The sequence below is a fragment of the Sylvia atricapilla genome, chromosome 9 (assembly GCF_009819655.1).
Source record: "Sylvia atricapilla isolate bSylAtr1 chromosome 9, bSylAtr1.pri, whole genome shotgun sequence".
NCBI lineage: Eukaryota > Metazoa > Chordata > Aves > Passeriformes > Sylviidae > Sylvia > Sylvia atricapilla.
In genome coordinates, this window is record NC_089148.1 from 13,433,051 (window position 1) to 13,455,385 (window position 22,335).

Sequence of the window (22,335 nt, forward strand, 5' to 3'; positions counted from 1 at the left end):
CTGCACCTCCAGGGCGGAGGAAGCCACGGGAGCCAAAGCTGCCACTGCAGAACACAGGAAGCAAAGACTCCAGCACAGCTAGCAGGCCTGGCAAACACCTAAAATGGTCTTCCTTGGAAATATGGGGCAGGAAGGGTGAAGGTAGTGTTTGACACATAGTCCAGCCAAGAACAACACAGTCATCCTTGCTTCCAGCAGATGTGCCCTGGTATCTGCTGCTTCAAGAAGAGTGACTTTTATCACTGATGTGAGAAGGAACAGATGCCCAGACACTTGGACTGTGCCTGTTTCAGGGCTGGGGCTAAATCTGCCCTTCTGCAGGGCTGCCAGAGGCTCCAGGGTGTTCCATCCCAGAGCCTCTCCCCTTTCCCTAGAAACACCAGTGAGCTCAGCTAAGCACCGACAGCGTGGCCTGGGAGAAACACAAACATTTATTAAGCCAGCTATTTTTTGTTGAGAATGATTTTAACAGTGCCGAAGGACTTACCCTGTCTCCCCCAGGGACCCTCAGCTGATTCATTGCATGCAGGGTTAGCAGGAAAGCAGGGGACAGCCAGCCTTGGGGACATGGTGGCTCAGTGTCAGCAGCACAGCCACACAGGAAGCTACAAGCTACTCGCAGGCAACGGCAAGCCAAGCACAGCTGCTCCAGGGCAGGCAGGTGGATGCTTGTTGCATAGGGCAACCCACTCCCAGCTTGCTGGGATTTACCCAAGTCCTCAGCAGGTACCATCTCTGAGAATTCTGGGTATTGTCCTGCTCTCCACATCCATCCAGGGAAGTTCTGAGGATCTGAATGGGAAGGGAGGGTGCTCAGGACTCTCAGAGCAGAGGGTAATTTCCACTGAAGCTTCTGCTTCAGAGACACCTGTTGTGCACCCAGCCACCTCACATCTCACATCTGGGAAGTCACAGCCAGCTCTCTTAGCATCCCACTGACATCAGGAGACAATGTCCTCACTCCTGCCATCTCAGCATGGACAGATCCAAGCTGTGACCCATGCAGGCAAGGGAACAACAGCATGATGGTGAGAGCAAAGCCATCACAGCACTTGGCTGAGGACAGATATACCCATGGGTTCTGAAGTCAGAACACTCCAGGCTTATCCACAAATGTGGAAGAGCTTGGCTCCTTGAATCAGGATGCTCAGGTCCTTTCCTGCATCATCTGGTGAAGGCAGAAGGTCCTGCCCAAGCTTTCACACAGCTCCAGCTGCAAGCCATGCTCTACAAGGCAGTGAGGGGCGTGCTGGGAGGCATGGTGGGGACAGCAAAAGGCACGGGCAGAAGCCAAGGCTAAAAAGACAGAGATGTCTCCAAGGCAGAGTCACTGCAAATCCACCTGGACAGAGCAGCCTCATGTTTCTGGTTGCTGGTAGGAGGCAGAGACTCAGCACTATTCATCACACAGAGAGAGAAACTCAGCCTTCATCATCATCACACCACGTAAAGGGAGAGCAGGAGCCTCTCAAAGCCTGAGCCCTGCAGGCTCTGCCAGGCTGCCCATGTGCTGCCCATCCCAGGGATTCTGCAGGACTGCTCCCAAGGTGGAAGACAGTCCAAGAACAAACTGGGAGAACAGGATTTCCATTTCCCACCCAGTGCTTTGTCATTCTTATGTCATCACATCGGGAAGTCTGCACCATCATCCTTCCTCAGCAGGGCATGGACAGAGGCTCCCCAGACCCCTCAGACTTCACAGAGGCATCTAAACCAGGCAGGGCTTCACCCACAGGGAGGGATTTTAGCATCCACCATGTGCTGGGGCCAAACCCCAGGTCTGCTCTGCCCTGGATGGACACTGGCCTTGAAGACAATGATGGAAATGAGCAGATCCAACAGGGATGCCCTGCTAATGGTCCTGCCCCACACTGAGCATGCTGGTGCCACCAAGCTGTGGATGCATGGCAGTGTCTCCTGTCCTCTCTGGATAGTCATTTTGGGGGAAGGGTCCCCAGTTTTTGCACATAGGAAGCTGAGGATTAGAAGGAGAGATCCCAGGAACACCACTGTCCCAGGTTTCCCTGCCACCACCAAGGACAAAAGAGGGGTGTCCAGCCACCAGCAAAGCAACCACCCTAGAGCAAAGGATTAAATCTACCAGGACCCAGCTCATCCCTTCTTGCCCAGAAATGTGCTGCAGGGCAGGCACCCAGTCCCCTATGGCTGCATCATCTAATGCTGCTGGGGCCATCAGAGGAACAGTGCGACACCACCAAGCCAGCCTGGCCCTCCCTCTCCAACCACCCCAACTCTGCCAAGCACAGACAAGTGAAGCAGAATGGGCAGCTGGGAGAGCTGGCCTGGGGAGGTGAAGCCACGGGCTATAAGAATGTCACATCATCCTGTGACTGGAGCCAGCGCCAGTGGGCATCGTACTCCAGGTGCAGTTTGGTGTTGAGTTTGCAGTTCTCAAGGTCAGTCTCAGCTTTCCAAGCCTTCCCATCTGGATTTCCCTTCCCCAGCCTCTCCCCAGCCCTTGGTGGTGATTTGGTGTCTCTGTCTGGTTCCAGAGAGGGGCACTGCTGGCCCAAATACCCATTGGCCACCTGGGGCTCCTTAGCAAACCAGCGATCCTGAGGCAACCCAGGTGGGGAGAGGTCCACGTGGGGCCACTCGTGCTCCTCTTTGTCCTTCTCTTGCTTTGCAAGACCCCTCTCAGGGTCGATCCTGACCCAATCCTGCTCTGCCCTGGCCAGGGCTCTGCCCGACGTGGATGCAGCGGCCGTTTCAGCAGCGTTGTGGGAGTACTCATCCATGTCATCAGCCAAGGTGTCCAGGTAGCTGCCAACGGAGATGCTGTCCAGCCTGTCGTTGGGGTCCTGCAGGCTGTCCCAGCTGCCCCGCCGTGAGGCCTCCTGGCTCTCCACCAGGCTGTACTGGCTGCTGGCCAGGCTGCTGCAGCGGCTGGTCAGGGTGCTGCGCTCCTCCAGCAGCCACTTCACCGCCTCGATGCCCTCGTTCACCACCACCAGCTGCTGCAGGATCTTCACGTCCACCGCTCGCAGGTAAGCCTGGCAGGGAGACACAGAGCACAGGGGGGTGATCCAGGGGCCCCATGTCCCAGCCCAGCCCGGCAGAGGAGTCACTGTGCTGCCCACAGGTCTCCTAAGCTGCTTGATGAAAAGCATGGTATGGGAGAACACCCCACAGGGAACCATCCCCAGGATGACCTGGGGACACAGCCATTGGCAACTTACGGTTCTCACCAGCCACCAAACCCCTCAGAGAAATAAATCCAGGGCACTTGTGTTGCTCTTTTCTATGGGAGCAAGGGGTAAGCAAGGAACTGGAGGTATTGGATGCAGATCTGATTCCAGAGCATCCTCCAAGACCCGGGAAGCTGCTGGCAGGGCAAGAGGATCAGGCATCGCTCAGTGCAAGTGTCTGGCTGGACCATGAGCACTTCCCCAGGCTGGTCCCTTCATGCCTTTACTTCTCGCTGAACCAAGGCTGGTGACAATGTCACATGGCAGGATTTGGAGACCCAAATCACTCCCAAAATGGGACGGCAAGGAGGACAGGCATTGCTGATCACACCACTCGCCTCACCGACTCCTGCCCCTCCGAGCCTGGGGAAGCTCTTTGCAAACCTCAGTTGCTGCAGAAACATCTGTTTTCCTAATGGAAAGCCCCGTGTGCCAAGACATTCCTGTCTGTATGATACTGGCCGCCAAAAGCCACTGGATTTCCCCTACACAGGACGCAAATATTTTGCCAGGAAAGGAAATAAGGCCACGATGGGGGGAAAGGGAGAAAACCCACTGCAGGGCACATACAGGCAGCCTGCAGGCTGCAGATGCCCATGGACTCCTTCACAAAACACATCCTGTGCCCAGCATCAGCAAGCTGTGACAGAACTCCATGCTCTCCCCAGGGATCATTTTTAAATACAGCACCCAATCCTCAGCATCCGGTACCCTGGAAGTCACTTGCCCGCCCACGGGTGACCCCACAGTCTCCTGAGAGCCCTGTCTCCAGTCCCACAGCCAGCACAGCCATAGAAGCATCCGAGGAAGGAGCCTGGGAAAGCTCCAGCCAAGATTTTAGCACGTGACACCTCTCACTCCAGACGACAGAAAAAAAAAGGGTCAAAGATTTATAAAGATCCAACATCAGCCCTCCCACCCCCTCCTCATGCTCCTCAAGCTGGATTTAAATAAAAAATAGCAGGGATGTGCCCGGATTGGGGCAGGAGCCAGCTTCCAAGTGCAGAAATTTCCTTTCTAGGCAAGTTATTTAAAAAACTGCCTACAATGGACTTTTCTGCACGCACTGCTAAAGCATCTGGCCTTGGCAGGGAGACGACGAAGGAGGAGGAGGGCTGGAAACCCCTGGTCGGGGGTTCCCCATTTTTCTCTGCCTCGTGCAGAGCTACAGCTGTCAAAGATGCCAGGGAAGCCAACCCAAGAGCAGAGGGTGGGATAACACTCCCCACTTCCCATACTGTTTGCTGGAAGGAGTTAGCCATCAATTTGCTGCTAGTTCACTCCAGCCTGACCTCTCCACTGCACTCCAAGAAACCCCCTCTCCAGCAAGGCAAGGTTATTGTGGGAGGAAACCCAGCACAGGCTGTTCTCTATTACTCCTCCAGATGCACTGAAGTTCACTGCACGACCTCTCACCAAGGACAGCTGTGCAGGGGACTGCCACACTCCTCCTCACGCTCTCCATGGGCAGATGCAGCCCTGCTCCTCTCCCCAGCACATGAAACCTCAGGCGCCTTCTCCTTTCAAGATATCTAGCTCTAGGGATAAATCTTCCTCCTCAGATCAGGAGGTGAGAGTGGGAATTTGCTAAATTCTCCTCCCACCGCCCACTCCCAGGCCAGCTTATCCTCTGAGCATTGGGTTTGCTGGTTTCCTACTGCTTGGGGGGAGGGTGAATTCTGGTCCCTGTTCATGGGGATGGGGAGGTGAGGGGAGCCCTGTGCTGGGTTTTAGCACCCGGGTTCCAATCCCAAGCTGCTGATCTGGGTGTGAGGTGTCCCCACTTCCTCCCTGGCCAGCAAAAAGAGCCAGGGCAGGGCAAGGAAATGCCTTTTGGAGCCAAGGTGAATAATCACCGGGCCAGGCCAGGCCTTGCTGGCCATAGGCTGAGGCTGCCTGAACCTGGGCAGGGCAAACACTGCACTGCCCCAGAGACCTTTCTCCTCCGGTCAGGGTACAGCCTGGAAGCCGGTGCGGAGGCAGGATGAAAGCAGAGGGAGGACGAAAGCTCTTGCACGGATGGGAATACTGAATCAGCCAAAGTGGAGGGCTCAGGCTGGGCGGTGCTCCAGCCCCCTGGGGGCACGCAGGGATGCGGGCGTATTTAGTCTGTTTCCCTGTGGAAACAATGCTCATTCCCACCCGCTCGGCATGTTCATGCGTGGGAGCGTCCCTTCCCCCAGCTGCACTTGAACCCATTGCCCAACCTCGCCACGTTTTCCGGAGGCGCAGGCATCGCCGGTATTTGCTCCCTCCACGAAAGAGGGAGGCGAGAAAGCTGCCATCGGCACTCCCACGGTCCCCGGGAAAGGCTGCCACCGCAGCACAACCCTTTGCGAGCCTCCCGAGAAGCCCCGGCAGGAACCGAGCCCCGGGAAAGCTCCCAGGGATGCCCGTGCCTTGTCACCCCGGGGGTCACACCCGGGGGAGAGAAGATCCACCAGCATGCCCTTGGCGAAGGTCCCTGCCCTAAATTCTGATCTCGGACACGGCGATCCCCGACGGAGCCGGCGTGTGGGGGTGCGAGGGGGGCAGGACGGAGGTGGCCGAGGGGGACGCCGGGGGTGGATGCTGCGCGGGCCGGGGACAGAGAGCGGCCGGGGCAGGGCGATCAGCTGGGGGCCGTTCACCCGGACACGGAGGAGCCAGGAGGGTTCCCCGAAACGCAGGCAGAGCGCGGGCACTACTCGGGACTGTCACCGGAGGTGGCAAGCGGCTGCCCGAGGTGACTGCGGTGACCGCGCGTTGGGACGGTCAGTTACCGGGGGGCGGCCGGCAGCGCTCCCGGTACCGCGGCACTCACCAGCTCGAGGCGGAGCGTCCGGAGGCGTTCGGCGAGCGGCGGGTGGGCACCGCGGGCCGGTGCGGGTGTCGCGGGCGGCGCGGGCGGCGCGGGCGGCGCGGGGGCGGTGTCGGCCCTTAGCCCCCGCAGCAGCACGGCGGGCGGGCGCCGTCCCACCTTGCCCGCCAGGTCCCGCAGGTCCGCGGGCAGCGCCTCCCCGCCGCCCTCCATGCGGGTGGGGCAGCGGCGGCCGCGCTGTCACCGCGGCCCGAGCTCGGCCCCGCCCCCGCCGCGGCCCCGCCCCCGCCGCCACCTGCCCGCGCACCAGCGAGGTCCGCCGGGGCGCGCGGAGCGGCGCGGGGCGGGGCCGGGGGCGGGGCCGGCGCTGGCCGCGCCCCCGCCGGTGTCGCTGCGGCGCCGGAAGCGGCGCGGAGGGTGCTCGGGGCGGCGGCGGTGGCACCGCCGAGCCGGGACCGGCCCTGCCCTGCCCGGCCCAGCCCCGCCTCAGCCTCCCCGTGAGTAGCGCGGCCGGCACACGCCTTCCGGCCCTCCCCGGACTCCCCGCGGTCCCGAAGCGCCTGGGTCCCCCTCTCCCCGCCGCCGCTCGTTGCCGCCCTCAGACAGCTGGTTCTCCCTCCCCGCCCGGAGCGCCTGGGTGCCCTTCGCCATCTCCCCCCTGCGAGCGCCTCTGGGTCCCTCAGCGCTCCTCTCCCCGCCCTGCCGGGCCTTGCTGGGGCAGGCTGTGCTCCGGACAGGTTCCTGGCTCTGTCGGGGCTCCGCATCCCGCCCAGGCCCAGCGCTTCGCTCCCCGCAGGGCGCCCGGCCTCCCGCTGGCTCAGCTCGCCGCTCTGCCCGGGGGTGCTGGGAGCTCCAGTAGGACGCTGGCCCGGTGCTGCTCTCCGTGTCCGTCTCCCGATAGCAGGGATGGGGCTGTTAGTGGGGAGGGTGTCTCTCTACCGAGGACCCCGCTGGCACATATGGCCAGTGATGGCCCATTTCATAACAACTGATGGTCCGGGATCTGTTGTCTGCTTGTGACTTTGGGCCGCTTCTCTTTCCCGGAGCGTGGCAGTGGGCCCATGGCACTGCAGTAGCCTCGCTGAGGGGTTGGCCTGGAGCAGAGGCAGACATTGGCCGATGAGTTCGGGGGCTTCCCCTCACCCTGCAGCAAAGCCTGGCCTCCTGCATCTCTCCCAAGCAGGAGTTCTGGCAGGCAGGGAGGCTCCAAAGGGCTTTTGCTCATGGCACATCAGTGCCACTGCTTGTGCCAGGCTCTGTCTTTACTGGGGAGAGGGTTTGAAGGCACCTCCATCACCCTCACCCCTGCCGGCAGGGAGCCCCGATGGACATGAGAGGAGAGCAGCACACATCCTGACCCCCGCCCCACACGGCTGCCCCCGTGCCAGCCCCCAGGACTATGGACGAGTGGAAGCCCAACCCCGCTGTGAAGGCCCACAAGAAGCGGAGCTGGTACCTTGCCTGGAAGTACAAGCTGATGAACCAGCGCGCGCTGCGCAAGCTGTGTCAGGTGAGTCACCCGCCGCCCTGCAGTAGATTAGGAAGGATAATCTACAGGATTTACAAGTTTATGAAGCAGCAGCTTGGCTGGGAGTGCATCTGCTGGCAGTCTGGGTGACCTGACTTGCTGAGGAAGCATAACTTGTTCCCCGAGAAGCTGCCTCCAAGTGCCTGTGTGTGGAAGGGTCTGCCGTGTGTAGCAGCTCTTTTCGGGTGCCAGCAGACCTGTTGAGTGGCTGTGGGAGGAGATACAATTATCCAGGTGGCCTTGGGAAGCTTTCAACTGGAAACCAACTGATTGCTCCCATCCTGGCTCTGCACCCATGCTGAGTGCTGCAGGGTTCAGACTTTAGCTTTGTGATTTGCAAACTAAGCCTGGTATAAGGCACAACAGGTGGACAGAGAAAATAGGTCTTGGTAACAGGATCTCATGTCCTAGAGCCAGCTGGTGTCTGGGAAAGCCTCAGGCTTGGTTGCTTGTGCTGTAAAACAGCTAATCCTTGGTGGAGACAACGTCTTGAGGGGTGTCTGGGGCTGTAAGGACATGAAGGTTTGGCCCCATCACAGCGAAACACAAAAAAGGGACCTTTCCTCAGAGGAGCTCATGAAATCTGGCAGTTGGTTGCTGTGGGAGGGAGCAGGGGAGGGTTTTGCATGTGCCTGGGAGGACAAAGGTTCATGAGGTCTCCCCTGGGCAAGAAGACTGCTCAGCTCTGTGTCTGATAGGGTGTTCAAGGTTTGGGAATGGGTCTGGTCAGTCAGGCAGGCATTGCTCACCATGCTGGGGTAACGGGCTAGAGCCTGCACACATCTCTCTACTTCGTGGTGCTGCTTAAAACACAGATGAAAATTTGGCTTAAAATAGGTAGACCAGAGCTGCAGGTATGGAATAACCAGATCTACAGCAGCCAAGCATTCATCAATTAGCTTTGACTAGCCAGCTTTGCTAGACCTGGCTGCTGGTCTTGCTTAATTCTTATTCTTTATTGCCTTATTTACTCTGGTCACCAAGGCTGTTCCCTCATGTCTCCAGTGCTGATCAGGGCAGAAGGTCTGGGCAGGTTGGTGAGGTGGCCTTGCTGCCTCTCCATGAGGCCATGGCTCTGTTCATGCTTAATTAAAAGCTTTCGGTGCACAGATTCCAAAAGGTGCTCATAGTCCTGAGTCAACAGCAAATTAACAAGCCGAAATGCCATAGTGACATTTATACATCATGTTGTCTTATTGCTGGTTTTCCATTTTCCACATTCCTCCTTGAACCTGCTTGGCAGAGATAGCAGCAACTATCTGCTTTGGGGCAGTAGCTGGACAGATGGGGCAGGAATCCTTTTAGTGCCTCTCACCAAGGGCAGGCCAGTGTGTGATCCCAGCCCCATCAATGACCTCAGAGATCAAGGGTCTATTCCACAGCCCCTGGACCTTCCTAAGCCTTCTGTGTCAGCATCCACAAGGGTTGCAGTTGAAGTTTGCTGCAGACAGTAAAGCTGCAGGCTGGTACAGTGCAGTTTCCTGAAATCAGACCTCAGCTTCTTGCCTTTGTTTGATTCAGCTGCACAGCATCTCCTCTCCTCTGAATATCCTGAGTGCATCCTCTGGTTCCAGAGGGACAGATGAGAGTAGTGATGCTGCAGCAGAGGTAGAAGTTAAGGTTACCCTGGGAGCTGTAACTCTGAATTACCAAACTCTTTGCCTGCAGGGACCCTCAGCCTTGCAATAATCTAGCAGGAATCTGCTCACAGATCTGGAAGCAGGGATACGTTGGAAGTGGGCTAATTCTCACATATCAAGGAGTCAGTGCCTCTCCAACTGATGAATGCATTTCAACATGAAATTCAGTCACCTGTATTTCTTTCTCTTTGGTTTCCTCAGAAAAAAAATCAGGGGAAATGTCAGATGCTTATGATCCCATGCAGGATCTCCTTGGGATGCCCTGCAGCCTATGTCAAGGCAGGCTGGTTTTGGGGTTGTTACTTACAAATTTCTGACACAAAACATCCTGCATTGCAGACAGGTGCTGTCCTCTTCCTGCTTGTGACTGTAATTGTGAACATCAAGCTGATCTTGGACACCAGGAGAGCTGCTTATGAGGAGGAAGAGGAGTCTGCACAGGACTATGGTGAGGGGCAGCATCCAGTTGTGCTTTGAAAGCAAGGGAACTGAGGGGTTTCTTTAAGTCAGGGCTAACTTGTGACCAGCTCCATCACAAAAACCAGGTCTGTGCATGTGGGTTTGACAAAAATTAATAGAAAATGCTGTTCCCTTCCTAGTCTATGTACTGAAGGCTGTAGCACATTTCACCACAGAGATCTCTGTGGGGTCAGCTGAGGTCAGAGCTGTTGTCATTTGGTATTTCCCCTTTACCTACCATCCCTGTAAATTCCCACCCATGACTCCTTGGGCTGGGGTGCCTTCTGGAGGTTCAGCTGGGTTAGCACAGAGTGGGGACAAGCTAGAGGTGCCTTGACTGGTTGAAACTGGGAATTTCTCTGCTGTAGATGATGAGATGCTGAATGTGGAGGCCCCCAGGCACCCTGTCAACAACAAGAAGGTCCTGGATGTTGAGGTGTACTCCAGCCGGTCAAAGGTCTATGTGGCCGTGGATGGGACAACGGTGAGTGACAGGTGCTGGCTGTCCTGTGAGCAGAGGATGGACAGGGCTGGACAGGTGAAGCCACAAACAACAGTGCTGAGAGCACTTCAGTGGCTGGCAAGAAGTTCTGCTTCCAGGACTTCTACTCTGGCACCTGTCACTGCCATGAGCAAAGCCAAAGAGATTTGCTTCTTGTCTGGGGGCTCTGCTGTGCAGAATGGGTAGGGAATAAGAAGAAGTCTTGGCTTGTGATTCTCATCATTTATCCACTTACAGGTCCTGGAAGATGAGGCTCGGGAGCAAGGAAGAGGGATCCATGTCATCGTCTTAAATCAGGCCACGGTAAAACATCCCCGTGTCTTTCTTACGGGCAGTTTGTCCTTGCTCTTGAGCTGTTGGGTGTCTGAGGGCAGGGGCAGCCAGGAGGGAACTCCCTGAATGCTTTTTGTGTGCAGTTTGCAGAGTATGGCACGGTCACCCAGAGAGTCCCTTGTTTCCTTGTGCTGCCCAAGGGTTTCCTTGTGCTGCCTGCTGTCTTTGGGGAACAGGCAGAGGAGGAGTTGTGAGGTTGGGTGATGCTTCCCATGGACCTCTGTGCAGGAAGGCCTGAGGGCTGAGCTTGCCTGAGGACTAACTCTGGGGACTAACTCTCTGGCATACCAGAAAAGCCACTCCCTGTGTTGGTCAGGGAATGAGACTTCCAGGGCAGACTTCCATAATTCTGTGTCCACACCATGTAGTGTTTAAGATCCATTTGACGTATGCATACCAACAGGGTCATGTGATGGCCAAGAGGGTCTTTGACACCTATTCCCCACATGAAGATGAAGCCATGGTACTTTTCCTCAACATGGTTGCCCGGGGCCGGATCCTGATATTTACCATTAAGGTATGTGACCCTAATATAAAAAAAAAAAAAAAAAAAAAAAAGTTGTCTTTAGTCAGGATGTCCTGAAGCTCATCTGAGCAGTAGCCTTCTGAATGTCATCAAGCATACCTAGGACTAAATGTCATATCCCCATGGGGCTGTGACTCCCTGTCTGGATCACCTCCCTTGTCCTCTTGCTCTCCCTTCTTGCTGCAGATACTGCTGTGCCCAGCAAAGCAGGAGAGCAAAAAGTATATGTGTCAAAGCCCACAGCAATAGACAAGGGGTTAAGTGGAGAATGGACATGAGGAAATATAAGGATGTAGTGGGATCCTTCTGGCTTTACAGGGGCCCTGTGGACTGTGCTAGGTCTGGGCTGCTGTGCAAGCAGCACTGTGCTGCTTCAAGGTTTCATGTTTAGCTCTGTGAGGTGTTGCTTAACACATGGCCCCACTTGAAAACTAATTGGTCTCAAGGAAGTTCATGATTCCTCTGATCTCCCTGTGGGTCATCATGAAGCCACCAACAGCTTTAGTGGCACAGAGACCCTGAAGGTTTCTGATTCAACTGGTTCAAGGGTAGGAGTAGGCCCTGTACCCCTTTGGTGTTGATGGGAGACTTTTCCCTGTCAGGAGCCAGACCTCAGCTGCAGTGTTGTGTTTTATTCTAGGACGAAGGCTCCTTTCACCTCAAGGAGACAGCCAAGAACGTCCTGAAAAGCCTGGGGAGCCAAGTTGCACCATTCCTGAGCTGGAGAGACATGTGGACGTTTGTGGGGAAGAAGGGGGGTGAGTCTTGCACGGGCTGGGAGAGGGCGTGTAGCTCCTTTCTTTGGGACAAGCCAGATGAAGAGAAACCCAGCCCATCCCCAAGAGGCTTTATAAGCAGGGAGCAAAGTCCCAGAGAGTGGCAGCTCCATTCCTGGGGGTGAGGGAGGATATGGAGGCAGAGCATGTTCCTTCAGCAGTTTGCCAGAGGTCAATGGGAAAAGGTGCCAAGCTGTCCCCCAGGCTGACAGCCCCTGGTCATGCCTTAGCACAGCAGGGATGGGCCCTTCCAAGCAGTCCTGACCCTGTGTTCCTGCTCCAGGAGAAGTGTATGGGGAGAAACATGCCAAGTCACCTGCCCTTTCGACATGGGGCGACCCTGTTCTGCTGAAGACAGAAGTTCACCTGACATCTGTGGAAGGTAAGAAGTACAGTCTGCTCTGTGCTGTCTCTGGGAGACGTCTCGCTGCTGCCTGGTTTTAAGTCAAAGCCATCAGTCTGGATTTAAGGCTTTTTGAGATGATGATGATGCTAACTTTTAAAATGGGCTTAGCTCCCTTTCTTCCTGCTTCCATGGCAATTCCAGGCATGGCTGCTGATAAGGGTGAGGATGGAGAGGTGGAAGCACTGTCTGGCAAATTGTCACATCTCCAAACCAGGCCTGGTCTGGTCTTTTTTGACTGTTGACTTCGAATAACCTATTGCTGCTCAGAGAGGCCAGAAGTGGAGTTGGGCTCTGGATGGCTCCTGGCGTTGTACCTGGCATCCAGAGTGTTGCTTGCTCACTGCCAAGGGCTGTCTTGCTGGCTGAGCCCAGGGAGAGCTGTGTGTGTGGTATCCCAGCCTGGAGCACACAGGGTGAGTGGTCTGTTTCTCCTCCAGATGCCGAGTGCCACTGGCCCGACACGGAGCTGAACCGGCGCCGCAAGAGGTTCTGCAGCAAAGTGGAAGGTTATGGCAGCGTCTGCAGCTGCAAAGACCCCACACCCATCGAGTTCAACCCTGATCCCGTGAGTGCAGGGGCAGGGTGTTCAGGAAGACTCCAGGAGGGAGGGCTGGGCTGGACCAGGTGTGTTTTACAGTTGATGCAGAGCACTGTCCTTAAGCGCCAGCTGAGTGATGCAAACTGCCCCTGGGCAAGCCTGGGGCAGGGAATTCCTTTGCTCTGAGTTGCCAGGAATAGTGACCCTGTTCTAGGGATGTCAGTGTAAGCAGCAGAGCCTGAACACCTAGAGACAAAGCAGCTATTGTGACTTTTGGGCTGTCCTTGGCACGGTGTTGAAGGATTGAGACACAGGTCTCTGAGTGGATGCAAACTGGGATTTTGGAGCAGGGACAGAGGTGAGATGAGGGAGGGAAACTGGCAGGGTCTCCAGTAGTGCTGAGGGCATCCTGGTTGGTTGGTGTAGCCCTGAACCAAGAGTTAGGACTATGCAGCTCTGCTGTCTTAACAGTGGGCCCCTACCCCTTGGATCCTGCTTTCAGTGGCATAGAATCATAGCCTCATTTTGGTTTGCATGGCCTCTCCCACTCCCACTCACACACATTGTTCTCTTCCAGCTCAAAGACAATAAAGTCTTTGATGTGCCAGTAGCTGTCATTGCAGGGAACCGCCCCAACTACCTGTACAGGTAAGCACTCCCAGAGGGCACAGCTCCTCTGCTATGTGCCACAAGATCAGGCATGGCCCAGGTCCTTCCCTTTATCCTGCTGGCAGGATCCAGCCTCCTCCTCGGGTTGCATGAGCACCAAGGGCAGACCTTGGGGGAGGGGAAAGGGAGGCACAGGTAGGTTTTGTTCCCTAATCATGGACACTTTCCTCCATCCCAAGGGATCCATACCCCTGTGCTGAAGGGCCTGTGCCCTCTGGGGGCTGTGCTGTGCTCAGGCCCCTCTGTCTCTCCTCAGGATGCTGCGTTCCTTGCTGTCAGCTCAGGGCGTCAACCCACAGATGATCACAGTCTTCATTGATGGCTACTACGAGGTGAGAGCATTGCCAGGGATCCCTGTGGCAGCTCTGTGCTCCCCCAGCCCAGTGCTGGCCCAGTCCTTGGAGGGTGGCAAGTTGAGAGCCTCGTCACCTTCCTTATTCTGTGTGTCATGCTGCGCCTCACCTGCTCCTACACAAAGTCAGCCAAAGTCACCCAAGAGACGGGTGTGGATAAAGCTGCCTTGGCCTTTCCCAAAGCCCAGGACTGACATCCCCATGTCAGGAGGGGCTGGTCTGCAGGAATGGAACATGGTGGTCATGCTGGGCTTTCCCTGTCCCCTTTTCTCACTTGATAAACACCACTAGCCCCTTGAGCAGGCTCTGGGTGTAACATCACCTGCTCAGCTGCTTCAAATGAAGAGGAACAAACCAGTCCAGCCATCCTGTCCAGCTCCATTCTCAGTAAGAGGTGAAAAGACACAAAACTGTGTTTTCCCAAGGCTCAAAGCTTGGGGCTCATGCAAGCTGGAGACAGGTGGAGGAGAACTGGCCCTTCAGAGGCAAAGACCTTCTTCTCACTCAACCCTGTATAGCCCTGGAGAGTCCCACTGAAAGTCCTGTCTCTCTGGCAGTGGAATGTACTCTGGGACAGGCATGTGGGATCTTAGTAGATCTCAGGAGCTTGCTAGGCCTCATCTCTGCAGCATCCAGTGAGGTACTGCCTGGTTGCCTTGGGATGGAGACAATTGCTCCCTTGCAGGTCTCTCCCACCACTGCCACATTGTGGGGCTGGGGGAGCTGGCTTCTTTATGCAGGTTCTTGCTGCACCACATGAGAGCAGTTAAAGATAGCAGCATCCATTGCCATGGCAACTGGAGCAGCATCCCTTAGCTACGAGGGGGCAGCCTGGATGCTCGAGCTGCCATGGTGGATACCAGGGAAAGGGGGAAGGGTTGGTACAATGGGAGCTCCTTCTCTCTTTTGTGGCTAGGAGATGGGATGCACAGTAAGGGGGTGGAGAAGGCCTTGGTGGCTCCTTCTTGGGGCAGAGATATGTCAGCCCAAATGTGGATTACTTCTGACCCTTGTGCTTGGTCAGAAAAGTCTTTTTCTTGGCAACTGTGAGAGAAAATTGAGTTGATTGTGGTCTTGCCATTAAGCAGCTGCTAGGTGCTCCTGGCTATACTTATTTTCTTTCTGCACTGTCTATGAGGAGCTGGGAATCTGGGACCTCTCACATATTCTTGGATACAACTTTGGGTCTGCCAAAAGGACTAACAAAGTCATGGTGATACTGAAGTGCTGAAGGGCCATGAGGGTTTGGCAAGTTCTGTGCTGCAGGGTCTGTATTGAGCCCCACTAGTCTCCAAGAAGACAGCCACATGCAGGGGATGTTCCTGTTGTCCTGGGAAGCGGACACTGGCAGGGGAGGGGAGAATGACCCACACATTTGATGAACTTTGTACGTTTCCATTGCAGGAGCCAATGGATGTCGTGGAGCTGTTTGGCCTCTCAGGAATACAGCACACTCCCATCAGCATTAAAAACGCCAGAGTTTCCCAGGTGAGAGAGCTTTCCAAATCCTGAGACAATTATTTCCAGGGACCTGGGATAGCATTTGAGGGAGGCAGGCTTAGCCCCAGATCTGTGCCAGGTTGATGCTAATACAGACAATGATTGTCTTTTCTTGTAGCACTACAAAGCCAGTCTGACTGCAACCTTCAACCTGTTCCCGGTGAGTGAGACTGCTACAGCACAGCCTTCCCCTGGCATTTGTGATCCCTGTTCCACAGGAGCTGGGATCAGTCCTCCAGGGGAAGGAACCACACAGACACAGCACACTGCTTGTGTCTCTGCTCCGTTCTTCTCCAGCCTTCTGATGTTCTCCTTGCCCTACAGGATGCTAAATTTGCTGTGGTTCTGGAGGAAGATCTTGACATTTCCGTTGACTTCTTCAGGTAAAGTTGGGGTTCCTGTGTGGGATCATTTTCTGGAAGCTCTCTGGATGCTGGGGAGAGGCCAGATCCTTGCCTGCTGTAGCTCACTTATCTGAGGCTGAGCAGACCCCAGGCAAAAGCTGTAACTGAGCTCTGCCTTCAAAGTCTGAGGCCACTGTCCTGTCAGTCAGTGCAGAGTGAATTCAGGGTTAGGTATCTCTTCCTGGTTGGCTTTTTTGGGACACTGATCCATTCACATGTTTGGAGCTGCCCCATGACCAGAGGACAGGGACAGTGTCTCCTGTTTCTTCTTAAGGAGAAGAGACTAATGAGCAGGAGACGATGCTGTCCTTTCCCCACAGTGAGATGCAGCTTAGCTTGTTTGGGTGCTCCTCCCCTGGTCTCCCACCAGCATCAGCTATCTCAGGCTGAAAATTGGCATAAGTGATTCCAGCAGCTGGAGGTGGCTCATCTCTTGGTGAAGGGTTTGACTTGGTTTGCATGGCAGAAGGGTGTTTGACTAGGGTCAACTCTTTCCTCAGCTTTCTGAGCCAGTCAATACACCTTCTGGAGGAGGATGAGAGCCTGTACTGCATCTCTGCTTGGAATGACCAGGTGGGTCAGGGAAGGATGGTGGAGCAGGGCCACCTCTGCCCTGTGTTGTTTCCATGTCAGACTGGAGTCCAGGTTCCATCTTTAAAGCAGAGTGTGTGTCCCCACTGTCATCCTAAGTGGGTCTGTCTCCCCAGCCCTGGACTCTTCAGAAGTGCCCCTGCAAACCACCCTCCTGTCCCTGCCATGTGCTTCCCAGTGGCTGTTCCCTTCTTCCCATGATAGGAAACTCAATGGAGCACAATGCCTCCCTTTTTTAGTGGAGGATGAGTGCATTCAGCATGCTGAACTCTCCCCATAACATTGCAGGGCTATGAGCACACAGCTGAGGACCCCTCGCTCCTGTATCGTGTGGAAACCATGCCAGGCCTGGGATGGGTGCTCCGGAAGAGCCTGTACAAGGATGAGCTGGAGCCAAAATGGCCAACCCCTGAGAAGGTGAGTACCTTGGAAGGACCCTTTCTTCTACACCCCCACCTCTGCCCATCAGCAGTCCCTGATCTTCACCCAGTCCCTTGCGTGTACAGCTCCTGGAGGGGCTATCCCTGTGTTTATACTGGGAAGGATGCCCAAGCAGAATGGATGTGGGACAGGCAGTGACTTGAGGAGGCACATAACCATCCACAGACCTGGGGCCAAAGGGGCTGGACCTGGTGTGGGCACCCAGAAAGGTCCCTGGATGGTCACAGTAGCAAAGCCTGTCCCCAGAGTTGAGTGAGCAGCAGTTTCCCCTCCCCAGCTGTGGGACTGGGACATGTGGATGCGGATGCCGGAGCAGCGGAAGGGCCGGGAGTGCATCATCCCGGACATCTCACGCTCCTACCACTTCGGCATCGTGGGGCTCAACATGAACGGCTACTTCCACGTGAGTGACCTTCCAGGCCCTGTCCTGGTGCTGAGCTCTGACTCAGACACCTCCCCAAGTAGTGGGGATGCTTGAAGTCATCTCCAGGTATTGCTGACCCAGGATCAAACCTGGTTTTCCTTCCCTGCTCTCTGTTTCTCCCAGGAAGCCTATTTCAAGAAGCACAAGTTCAACACAGTTCCAAATGTCCAGCTTAAAAATGTGGAGAGGTGAGTGCTGGTCACAATGAGACTTTGATGAAAGAGTTGCTTGGTCTGACCCTTGTCTGTGGAGTCATCTCCCATCTGCAGTGGCCATAATCTCCTGTATCAGCACACTGGCCTCTGCTGGGGAGTCCTGGCAGTGGTTTTTGCAAGGTTGGGTTTGGCTACCCTGCACTCTATGTGGACATGTTGAAGGGTCATGGTTTTGCTGCCACATCTCAAGAATGTGTGGCAGTCCCTGCTCTCCATTTATTGGTTCCAGCTGCCTTTAGTCTTACACTGGGGCAGTCTTAAATTTGGATCAAACTATCGGAGTCTGCCCTGATCTCTGTGTTCTCTCCTCTTCCAACAGCTTGAGGAAGGATAACTATGAGACTGAAATTCATCGGCTCCTGGGGTGAGTGCCTGCTGGAAGGTGGGGAGACCACAGTACACTTTGGGTGAACCAACCAGAACAGAAGGAAAGGTGGCGGTGGCCCTGGTGGCCCCAGCCACATCTTGCATGTCTGAAGTACTCTGCAGTGGGAATAGGGAGAAGGAGGGGTCCCCTCTAACTCCCTTGTTCCATTTCCACAGTGAGGCTGAGGTCTTGGACCACAGCAAGAACCCCTGTGAGGACTCCTTTGTACCTGACACTGAGGGCAAGGTCTATGTCATGTTCATCAGGATGGAGCAGGAAGCAGATTTCACCACCTGGACTCAACTTGCCAAGGTGAGGGCCCTGGCATGGCCTGTCCTTAGCCCTGCACTGGTCTCTGCGTCACTGGGAAACAGCTGGCGGTTCTTGGGTTTTCCCATGGCATTGACACAGCTCACCAAATGGGTTCTTGCTGTCCCTGGGTGATGTTGAAGCTCTTGGTGTGGCTGGAGGGGTGCAGCCCTGTGCCAGCCCAGCGTTGGGGTGCAGCCCTCTCTGCTGTTTCACTGAGGACAGGGGTTGTGATTCTTCACATGCCAATGGACACCTGGCCCTGGTGCCCATTCCCAGGCTCTGATGCCTTTTTCTCCGTCCTCACCATCCTAGTGCCTCCACATCTGGGACCTGGACGTCCGTGGGAACCACAAGGGGCTGTGGCGGCTCTTCCGCAAGAAAAACCACTTCCTTGTGGTGGGGGTCCCTGCCTCCCCCTACTCGTGAGTATCAGGGACATGAAGGGCTGAGTAATGCCCCATCCCTAGGGCACTGTCCCCTGCCTGGGACACACCACCATCCACTTCTGTCCCAGCCCAGTTCTTGGGGGACACCACCTTCACTCCTTAATCAGTGCGGTGGAAGGGGAGATGGGATACATTCCCAGGGTTGGAGGATGTCCCAGTGGGAAGGAGGTCATGCCAGGCAGTGCTGTTGAAAATCGGGGTCCTGAGAGGAACCATCAGCTCTGCCTGCTCCCATCCAGCCCCCTCTCCTGCAGGTCCAAGAAGCCCTCATCGGTGACACCAATCTACATGGAGCCCCCTGCCAAGGAGGAGGGGGCAGTGGCAGTGCCAGCGGTGGCAGCAGCAGAGCAGACGTGAGGCTGGCAGCTGGAAGCAAAGGGGACCGGGGGAGCACAGAGACCCCCACGGTGCAGAGACAGAGTTGGCAGCAGCTCTCAGAGGCTGGTGACTGGATACAGACTCCTGGTTTGGGCTGCAAAAGCAGATGTTGGGCTCCCTCCAGCCTCCTGTTGTGGTCTCCCTTTCCCTTGCACAGGACAGGGTCCTTCCCTGTAGATATGCCACCCCCATCCCAGGAACTTGTTTTTTTTAACACAGACACTCTACTAACGCTGCTCCTTTTGCCCCTCGGCTGGGCAAGGCTGGAGGAGGGAGATGCTCAACTGGAGGGGGCCTCAAAAAACACCTCTGCTCTTCTTTTTGGCCCTGAAGTCCTGAGAAGGCAGCATGGTCTAAGTGCTGCAGCCTGCCAGCTGGGTGTTATTTATTAACTCTTGCCTGCTGGCTTTGTGCCCCATGGTGAACAGAGTGCTGAAGAGGGGATATTCCAGCATCTCTCCTGTTACCTGCACGATGGATGCACCTTGAAGACTCTGCTGCGTTGGACATCTTCCTGCACACTGGCTTTGCTCCATGGGCTGCAGGTACTGGTGCAGCCCAGCTCACAGAAAAGGGAATGCTGGAGAAGAGCTGGACTTGCTGCAGACTCAGAGGGGATGCCCCACACCCAGCACAGTCAGTTCTGGAAGCTGGAGGTGATTGTAGGTGGAAGTGGACCAGGCTGTGTGCTCTGGCTCAGACTGTCCTCAAGCACCTCCTCTGTGGGGAGCCCTGCCCCTGTGTCCTGGGAGAGAGGGTGAAAGTGCCTTGCAGGGTGAGATGGGAGCAGCCAGCAGGCATCATCCCCTGGCTGCAGGGGCAGGGTGGGCCAGGGTCATCTGGAGTGAGAGATGCTGCTCTATGGTCCTTGCCTGTGGTACTGTACCCTTGTCTCTCCATCTTCCCTGCCCTGGTATCCCCTGCTTTGGCTGAAGGCAGAGGCAATTTCTTCTCCTGAATTCCCACCCTTACTGCAGTTAGTTGCTGGCAGGGAAGCTATGAGCTGGTCTGGGATGGGCAGCCTGGCCCTCCCACTGTGGTACATCCCTCGTCCAGAGGGAGAGAGAGGGGGTTCCGTGCCTTAGGAAGGATCCCAGGGCCCCCTCCCATCCCCAGCCATTTGGTACTAATGTTCCTGCACCCTGGGGGGCAGTCCTGGTCCCCTTGCTCAGTACAGCTCCTCCTCATCCGTGCAACAAGAGATGCATTCTCTGCATCTCGCCTTGGGCAGGGATGCAATGCTCTGGCTGCCTTTGGGAGAAGGAGATGCTGCTCAGCCCTTTCCTTGAGGTAACAGGGTCTCTTCCCCTTCATTTTCTCACTGTGAACTGAGCATTGAGGTCTACACTACACTAACTTATTTATTTATTGCTCCTGGGAAGGAGTGGATTACAGGAAGCAGCATGGAGAGCTGGCAGCCCCCAGCCTGCACAGGGGCAGTCATGGGAGGTTTGTCTCTTGTCCCCCTGGCTCCACCAGGGTTCCCTGATTTCCTCCCTTGGCCAGAATAGGAATGAAAACTTGTGAACCAGGAAACTCCTCTTGGCCAAGATGACCGCAGTGTGCATGCAGCACAGCTCTCTAGCATGGCTGCAGGGACTCTGACCCTCACAGTCCCTTGCATGCCTGCCCAGCAGCAGGGATGGGATGGGATGGGATGGATGCAGGAGGGGAACAAGGGCGTGCAGAGTGGCACCCTTGAGGCTGGCAGTACCCGTCTGGGGCTCAGCCCTGCCCTCCCCAGCCCCCCCAGTGCTGCCCTTCTGTAGGACTCTGCTCTGGCAGCCCTGGCAGTTCTGGCTGGTGCCCCCTGTGCTGGCCCTCAAGGTAAGGCAGGTCTGTTACAAGGATGGAAAAGGGACATCTTTCTGAGAAAATGTAGCTTGCTCCCCATTCCTTGCTTTGGAAGAACTTCCAAAAGGCTCTCCATTGCCCTTCCTTGGCACCTCTGTTCCCAAGGCTCAGTTTCTCTTCCCCTTGAAACTAAATGCATTCTCTTTCCCTTCTCGGGTAGGGCTCAGGCTTGGCTTTTCCCCAGCTCCTCTTGGGGCTGGGGAAGGTGGTCCTAGGGTAGGAGGTGGCTAAACATGAGTTCCCCTCTCCTCCCCTGTCAGCCAGGACTCTATGGCACCCTGCTCTCAGTGACAGCAGGACTCAGCTGGTGGGCTTTAGGCTCTCCCTTCCCCACACACCACGGGGTGCTGATCTCCATCCCTCCCTGTCCCCCCAGCAAGGCTCCAGAGTGGCAGCCATGGCAGGGCTGGGTGTGTGGCATCACCAGGGTTTGATGCTTTCTGAATTGAATTATTTTTTCAAGAGTAAACATTGCAAAGCTGTTGAGCCTCGTGTGTTTCATAGCTGGCCCTGTACAGGGGCAGGGTCCCTGGCTCTGGGGTCCTGCCTGGAAAGGACAGACCCCCATCCTCTGGTGTCTTGCTCTGCCCGGAGCTGTACAGGCCTGGCCATGGGCTAATGGTGGCCCCAGTCCTGTGCCAGCAGAGGTCTCTGTGTGGTGCCATGCAGTGCCAGCAGGGCTGGCACATATTTGTGAGCTGTTTCCTCCTCAAGTGTTATCACTTTAATCTTCAGTACAGCAACTGATGGAAACTCTGACGAGCTGCCTGGTGACTCGCCCCCGTCTTCCTCCCAACACCTCCAGCTGCTATGTCCTGAGAACTACAGCCTTGTCACCCTCTTGACCATTCCAAATTCCTGCCCCTGTGGGGCAGGGAACCTGAGAGAGCTGGGGATGCACCCATTTCTGGGGCAGAGACACAGGACTGAAATAAGGTGGTAGTGGGAGAGTGTCAGCCACCAGCATGGACCAGCTACAATCTGCACCGCCAACCTGCTGCGTCTTGCTCCACTGCCTGATCCCTGCAGCCAGGCTGGGCTGGCAGCCCCTCCCCAGGACCAAGCACAGCTTTCTGGCAGGGCAACCCCTTAGCAGAAGTTTTTTACCTAGTCCCTGGGGTTTGGTGAGGGCTCTCACCTCCTGGCAGCCTCCACGTCCACCTCCTGCCGAGCCAAATCCTGCGGCACCAAGACTGCCCAAGACTCTGCCAGGGCACCGTGAGTGAGAGGAGGATCCACCTGCTGCTTCTGAGTGCCCAGGGCAGGGCCCTGCAGAGTGACGTGGGCTCGGCTCTGACACCTTTCGTGTGGTGGCCACCTCAGGGAGCCAGTGTGTGCAAACTGCTGCGTTTATAGGATCCTCCCCTCCTGTAAAAGAGGGATGACTGTAGAAGCAGGTAAACCCTTTGAAGGGGAGGACCTGTGCCAGGCTGATGGGAGAGCCTCGGCTCATCGCCCCCAGGTGCTGGTCATGCCAGGGTGCATTACCCAAGGGGCTCAGTCCCCGGGACACTTGTTAAATGAGCCAGGTCGCCCATCATCCTACCCTTTTTGGGAAGGTCTCGCTCACTTCCTGGTGCATCCTGCTGGTGCTGCAGCATTCCCGGCTGTCCCAGGAGCTGGCCGGGCAACTGTCCCCTTGCCTGCCCGCCCTAGAAGTGTGA

General features: G+C 56.0%; 2 protein-coding genes across 2 annotated transcripts; one reads left to right on the forward strand and one right to left on the reverse strand.

Moving 5' to 3' along the window:
- Positions 1–413: 413 nt before the first annotated feature.
- Positions 414–6,249, reverse strand: LURAP1 (leucine rich adaptor protein 1). Its single transcript, XM_066324925.1, has 2 exons — positions 6,013–6,249; positions 414–3,014 (listed from the first exon to the last, which is right to left on the reverse strand). The coding sequence occupies exons 1-2, from the start codon at positions 6,220–6,222 to the stop codon at positions 2,325–2,327; spliced, it is 900 nt and encodes a 299-aa protein (XP_066181022.1). The 5' UTR covers positions 6,223–6,249; the 3' UTR covers positions 414–2,324.
- Positions 6,250–6,414: 165 nt separating this feature from the next.
- Positions 6,415–21,157, forward strand: POMGNT1 (protein O-linked mannose N-acetylglucosaminyltransferase 1 (beta 1,2-)). Its single transcript, XM_066324926.1, has 22 exons — positions 6,415–6,506; positions 7,325–7,519; positions 9,517–9,625; positions 10,005–10,120; positions 10,376–10,441; positions 10,875–10,988; positions 11,638–11,755; positions 12,057–12,155; positions 12,617–12,744; positions 13,295–13,365; positions 13,643–13,718; positions 15,144–15,227; positions 15,358–15,399; positions 15,564–15,622; positions 16,144–16,216; positions 16,523–16,651; positions 16,953–17,078; positions 17,223–17,287; positions 17,634–17,678; positions 17,858–17,993; positions 18,306–18,415; positions 18,694–21,157. The coding sequence occupies exons 2-22, from the start codon at positions 7,409–7,411 to the stop codon at positions 18,794–18,796; spliced, it is 1,980 nt and encodes a 659-aa protein (XP_066181023.1). The 5' UTR covers positions 6,415–6,506; positions 7,325–7,408; the 3' UTR covers positions 18,797–21,157.
- Positions 21,158–22,335: the final 1,178 nt, after the last annotated feature.

Coding starts and splice junctions, on each gene's coding strand:
- LURAP1 (XM_066324925.1), bottom strand. CDS start 6,222: ATGGAGGGCGGCGGGGAGGCGCTGCCCGCGGACCTGCGGGACCTGGCG. Junction 3,015..6,012: donor GGACGCTCCGCCTCGAGCTG/GTGAGTGCCGCG, acceptor TCTCCCTGCCAG/GCTTACCTGCGAGCGGTGGA.
- POMGNT1 (XM_066324926.1), top strand. CDS start 7,409: ATGGACGAGTGGAAGCCCAACCCCGCTGTGAAGGCCCACAAGAAGCGG. Junction 9,626..10,004: donor GGAGTCTGCACAGGACTATG/GTGAGGGGCAGC, acceptor TCTCTGCTGTAG/ATGATGAGATGCTGAATGTG. Junction 17,288..17,633: donor CAGCTTAAAAATGTGGAGAG/GTGAGTGCTGGT, acceptor CTCTTCCAACAG/CTTGAGGAAGGATAACTATG.